At 27.8% G+C, this 6902-nt stretch overlaps 1 protein-coding gene across 1 annotated transcript; it reads right to left on the bottom strand.

The window, feature by feature from the left end:
• Positions 1-138: 138 nt before the first annotated feature.
• On the bottom strand, positions 139-4804 carry LOC119686258 (sodium-coupled monocarboxylate transporter 1-like; the record flags this gene model as incomplete). The annotated part of the gene is made up of 6 exons (XM_038100796.1): positions 4187-4804; positions 2484-2549; positions 2290-2409; positions 1736-1890; positions 1420-1669; positions 139-525 (listed from the first exon to the last, which is right to left on the bottom strand). Coding segments are annotated over exons 1-6 (1338 nt in total), but the record flags the coding sequence as incomplete, so codon positions are not given.
• Positions 4805-6902: the final 2098 nt, after the last annotated feature.

A 6902-nucleotide genomic window follows, 5' to 3' on the forward strand; every position in this document is an offset into this window, starting at 1 on the left:
TTTTATTAATATCTATTTTTAACATCGTATTTCTAAATCCAAGATATTATTTCTCAAAATATTTACCTCCGAAAGAAACATAAGTTTAATATAGAAAATATTTGTAATATATATAAAATTAATGTAAAATAAGATTATACTTACATTGCCATTTATCCAAGGCATAAATATACCAATTGTAAATATGCCAAATAGAGGTCCGTTTGTGATAGCCTCTAAGCTCATTGTTAATTGTAAAACAGTTCCCATATGCTCAACCACATACACCAAAGCAACACAGAGTGCACCTACACCCACTACAACCAAACGCATAATCCAATTGATCGCTTTCTCTGAAAGTGGTTTCTTTACAAATGGTTTAACGAAATCCTCCAAAACCACTGCAGACATGGAATTCAAGCATGTGGATAAAGAACTCAAAGCCGCACTAAAGACGCCTGCAATAAAGAGTCCTGTCAAACCTGGTAACTCGCCTAAAGTATCCATAACAAAAAGCGGCAACAATTGGTCACGAGCCTTGGCTAACTATAAATAGAAATATATATATATATATATTTTATATTTGTTATTGGATTTGATTACTTAAATATGATTCAATGAATTTATAAAGGTATTCGTCTAAACTTCATTGTTAGTCCATTAAATATAAAATCCAAGGTCCGTAGTTCAATACCTTCAGCGAGGACATATTTTTTTTTAAATTGTAGTGTTAAAATTTTTATTTGATTTGGATGTGATCATGAATACTTCATCCTTTAAATATATCAAGAACAATTTCAACTTCTTACGAATAACTAAAAAATGCATTGTATATAGAAGTATCTAATGTTTCTGTAACTCATATCAGTTTTTTTATGAATTGCAAATGTCTATATCGAGATTCGGATACGAGTACGACAAATAAAAGTTAATTTATTTTACGAAATCAATTTTTAGCTATTAAGGTCAACGTGAGGTCATATAAGGTTAACGTTTTCGAGTATATCAGGTCGTAATATATTATAAACTGTTTTTCTTCTATATATATTTATATATATTTTATATATATTATATTTATATATATGTTTTTCATACTATATAACATATTTAATTGTTTTTTGACTCCATATGACATTCCTAATAAGCCTCCAACTTCTCGCTCAATGCCATTTTGACTTCATAATATCCTTTTATAAGTTCAAATGTTCAACTATATTGTGACAATTGTTTCTTTACATTTTGAAAACTACTTGAAATTGTTCGATGAAAAAAATTGTTTATAATAATTAAGTTAAAAAGAATAGCAGATATTTTTCGGGTTGCTTGTAAAAGTATTGTTCATAAAATCGAAGGGAGTAAAATTTATGCATACAGATCGTATCTTCATAGTGCGTTATTGCACTACACACAATGTCTTCTGTTAATTTTTCCATATCATACCTTAGTCGTCAACGGATCGCAATCCTTATATGTTGCATATATAAGCAGACCGTTATAGGCACAAAGCGACATTAGCAAGAGAACCCCACCACAAAAAATACATAACGCATGTCTAGCGGACTTTAATGTAGGTAACGACAAATACCGTTGTATCATGTTTTGTGACACAGCATTAGTTTGCGTCCAATAGACGACACCTCCTATTAGCTGAGACCAAAGTGTATGTCGCACTGTTGGATTTAAATCGAGACTAAATATGAAATGATATATTAGTAAGTTTTTCAAACTTTTTCATTATTTAAGTTTCTCAACGAACTCCGGCGCTTCAATGCGTCCTGAATTCCAAGCCTCTTTGATCACGACACCAGCTCCTCCGATATCCAGACTACCCTTAACAGCCACTAATACCAATGCTCCAATCATTGAAATCGTTTGTACAACATCAGTCCATACGACTGCTTTAATACCGCCCTACAATAAAAATAAAAAAATATAATTACTAAGGAACTAAGACTGGAATATATGTATGTAAAACTTAATATACAATAACTAATATATAATATATGAATTATTTATAAATGTATATTTTAATATCATATGGCATAATATATTTTAATATGAATATATATGGTATATAACATATATACATCTATATATAAAATTCATCAATAAAAATTAAAAGTTTTGTTCTTTTAAATAAGTTAGTTAGTTCTTTTAGAAATAAACAACTAAATATCGATTCATTTTGGCCCTCTTAGACAATAATATCTGGAAGGTCTTTTACCATTATATAGTATATTATTATATAGTATTATTAGTATTATTATTATTATTAGTATTATATAGTATAATTTAGTTTTTTTTACTTACTAAACTAGTATAGAAAACACAAATGATGCATACAATAGGTGTTATTGTATGAACCGCCACGCCCGTAACTTGATTGAAAGCCAGAGCTGGTACATATATAACAATCGGCAAGTAACCAATCTATTGAGTTATAAAATATATATTATAAATTGGTTTAAAACATTATTAAGAAGTTAAATAATTTAAATACTTGCATTCATTATGGTAAACATAACCGAACCAAACATTCGTGAACGTCTGTCAAAGCGACTTTCCAGATACTAAAAAGAGAATAAATAAAAAATGTAAACACATATAATAAACTATTTAAGGAATTAATAATATTGAACATGGATTTAAAGTTTATTTCACCATTTAATTTCTTCATCTGCACACAATTGTAATATAATAAATGGTATATTCCAAATCATGTAGTACTTCCAAGATAAACCCAATATGACAATATTAAATATTATTAATAATATGACATGAATTGTGATAAACATAATGCGAATGCTATTACAGTCGATTTATGATACTAGATTTATTGCAATTAAACCTCAGAGTTGTATTTGAAACTGGTTTTAATGTTTTAAGCAGTTTTCCCTATGGTTGTCAATGAATTCACTAAATGAGTTCACATTTTAAATACTCATATAAGTATAAGTAAATTTAAGTTCATTTAGTTAGTTATTGATCATGAAAAACTATATTTTAAAGCAAATTGTTTTAATAATAGTAAAATCTAGACAAGGCAGATATCTAGGAAGGCATATTTATTGGACATCAAATCACAAACATATAAACAATAAGCACCAAATATAGTTTTATGTGGTTATCAAGAAGAAGCAGAACAGCGAACAGTAGTTCTCAGAATATTGAGAAGTACAAATACTTCTCAGTATTTGAATTTGCGGCTGAATATAGTAAGCAAATAAATATTTATATGCTTCTTAAAGTATATTTCTGTGCCCGTACATAGAATTATTCCCAGCACATTTAAGAGGTGTAAGTGATGAGATGTTTGAATTGATTAGGCCAAAGGTTTGGCAACTTACAAAAGATTTTCTTGTAAGGAAAAACACTTCTAAGAATTATAAAAAATTTTATATATTGTATTAGATGAATTTAAGGTCGCCACCTTCCAGTTTTATAATGTATTTCTGTATATACTCGAATCTATCTATCTATCTATCTATATATATATATATATACTTTGATGTATAAAAATTTCGAAATCATTTGATTCTATCAAACCTTTCAACAGACTTTAAATATCTATTGCTTTTAGATTGTTTATTTATCCGACGAAGTTCAAGCTGTTTGTACTTCAGACCAGGAGCGTCTAACATATCTGTGTTAGTTTAGATATTAATTTATTTCGACTTTTTACAAATTTTATTTAACTTTATTAATTAGCTAATGAACTATTAAGCTTCACCTATATCTTAAAATTGTGCTCATCAACTCTTTATGTGACAGTGTATATATTGTGCATTTACCATACAATTTACATGGTTCCAAGGATATATAAACTTACTGCAAAAAATGTCTAAAACCCCAAAAATTATCACTCTAAATCACACTTAATAGAAATAATTTTAAAGATTCTAAAAATTGGTAAAAGTGCTATGATTAAAAATCTTGTTGGACAGTGTTACAATTGTTAAATAAGTATTACACATATAATGTTAAACGTTTCAACTGAATAACATAATAAAAATAATATGGAAGCTGCCATAAAAAAAGTACTTTACAAAATTTATTCAATAAAGGTAAATTACTTTTATTTTCTTGATCATTTTTTAAATTGTATTCATGTATTATATAATTCATATTATAAACTATACAACTATTTGCGCTGATATTAATGATTACTAAAAATATTTTCAACAATGAATTTTAAAATATTACTTACCTCATACGTGGATGTAATACTCAAATTATGAAAAACAGGTAGGTAGAACACACCCATCACGACTCCCATAGCAAGTACACCAAGTGCAACATACGTATATTGTATGCCATATGAATAGACTTCTGTGGGTAATCCTAGTAGTGTTATACCTGATACAAAACTAGCCACAAGTGATAAAGCTATAGGCAATACGAGCATATTACGACCACCCATTAGGTAGTCCGATTCCGAAAGGGACTTTTTCATAAAACCGAAATAAATTCCAATTAAAATGCACATCACAAACATAGCTATGAACACGACATAGTCCAGCCATGAAAAACGCTGTAAACTTGTCAATATATTATCTATATCCGACATAATGCTGGTTTACACTTATAATAGTCAAAACTTTTAAAAAAAAAAGGAACGATTTTGTTGTCGTTGAATGTAGCTGATCACCGAGAAGTATATTAATATCACTTTTTTTTACAACATTTACGATTTCTCCGATTTTAGTGATTCAACTATCACTTATCTAAACCAAGCGGATATAAACTGAACTAAACTGTTTAGATTTTGTCGTTCAAGTCACAGACTTTTGCTAAATCCGTACAATCTTGTCTTAGCTGTACTGCATCTCTGCGCTGCAGTTCACAAACTTACCTACAAAAACGAATGAGAGTCCCCTCAAAACTTTTCGTACACAATGAGCAATCAAATTACATCTAATGTTGCCATTTGCAAATATATTAATACAACTACATAAATATATTAATGGATATCTACATACATATCCATAAAAAAGAACTAACTGGGATCAATTATACTCGTTAAATTTACAGGGTTTTCATGATTTTATTTTGAAAATAAAATTATGTGTAATTTTAAATACATTATTTTATTGTCATTCACTACATAATTTGAAAGTCTGCCTCTTCTGAGATATATTTTATGATATCCTCTATTAAATTTACTGTGATTATTAGTAAATCTACTTCACTCAATAGGGTACATAGAAATTATGAATTACCTAAAATAATTCACTTTATTTTGATATATGTTGTCTTAAATGTTACTTGGATTTTAAATAAAATTAATATAATAAATGCATAAAGTCATCTCGACCATATTTTTACTTCAGTTGAAAAACTTATTGTTTAGATATTCTTCAGATATGTTGTTTAATTTGAATAAAATCTAATGCCGATAACAATATAATTATGATTTCTAAACTACTTTCCATTATTTATGTAACATTCATTATGTATACAGCTAAAATAAAAGTAAAATACACACTGTTTTTGGAAATATTCCAAAAAGCTCGGTTCCTTGCATGCCCTTTACACACCATCGATTGCTGACAGCGATCGATGTCGTCGCTTGCTATTACAATTTGTCGACAATATTTACATATGGAAGTAAATAATAATAAATTTGTTTATTATTTTTCATACTCTCTAGAGAATTTATGAATTTTAGTTTAAAAAAAAAGTACATGGCAGAAGGAAATTTCTTTCATAAATAATTTTTTAAGATATTAAGGTATTGATAAATTAATTTTACAATTTTTTAAAGAAATGAGGTTTTCTCTAAAAATGATCGCAAATTTCTCAAGCAGTTATTCTAATTATTAATTTATCAATTTATTATCATATGTATAATTTATAATTATTTATAATCAATTTATCTATTTAATTAACTAAAAAATCTATTTAACTTTTAAACTAATTAAAGTAGAGTTAAGTAGACTAAAGTAGAGCAAAGTAGAGCAATTTAGAGCAAAGTAGAGTAAAATAGGGTAAAGTAGACTAAAGTAGAGTTAATATGAAGTCAAAGTATATTCAATAGACCAAAAATTAATATTTGACATAAACTATTAGGATATACCGTTTTTAAAACAATAAAAATATTTCTCTTAATGTTTTTCACTTTTCATTGGTACGTCGATAAATATTTAAAGATGACCCCATATCATGATAACAAAAACACTCTCAATTAAAGATATTCATGAACAGAACTACGTAATCAGAACTACAAACTACTGCACTTCATGTATATTTTTGTAGTAATTTTTTGCTGGATATATGTGACATTATACTCATTGAAAAAATAGAAAACACCCTGTTTCTTTTAAAGTTTACAGGTTGCATTCAAAAAATTGTGTGTGTACATATACGATCATATATAATTTACTATATTTTAAACTGTCCTAAACAGCTGTCGTTAAATCACAGCGCTCATCTGCCCTGTCCGAATTCCCCTTTTCATTTTTTCAATGAGTGTGACCAAGAATTTTAATTGAATTACTCGTATTCGTCACAACAAGAATAAAATCCCATCGCTTCAAAGCACCGCATACCTAATAACCTATTGTATCTCATATAACGGCGTCAAGCCAACTCATGTATTTTGAAATCTGTAGTTTGCACTTGAGTTAGGGAAAGAGATTTAATCGAGAGTACACTTATTCAATCAAATAAAAGTTTGAGCACCCACGGCTATACAAATTTAGACTAGCACAGTTTCCAAGAAAAGCTATTAAATTTAAATGAATGAAAGTAAGTGCCTGAGAAAATGTATTGCAGTTTTTGTATAATTATAGACAGAATATATTTATTTTGAATTATTTGGTGTACTCTTTATAATATATTAATTTATCAAAATTATACTAATAAAGCAATATCTATATAGCACTGGATCAGGTGTATGTAGATTATTTTACGAATTCTAAAAA

Source organism: Teleopsis dalmanni, chromosome 2 (genome assembly GCF_002237135.1).
Source record: "Teleopsis dalmanni isolate 2A chromosome 2, ASM223713v2, whole genome shotgun sequence".
NCBI lineage: Eukaryota > Metazoa > Arthropoda > Insecta > Diptera > Diopsidae > Teleopsis > Teleopsis dalmanni.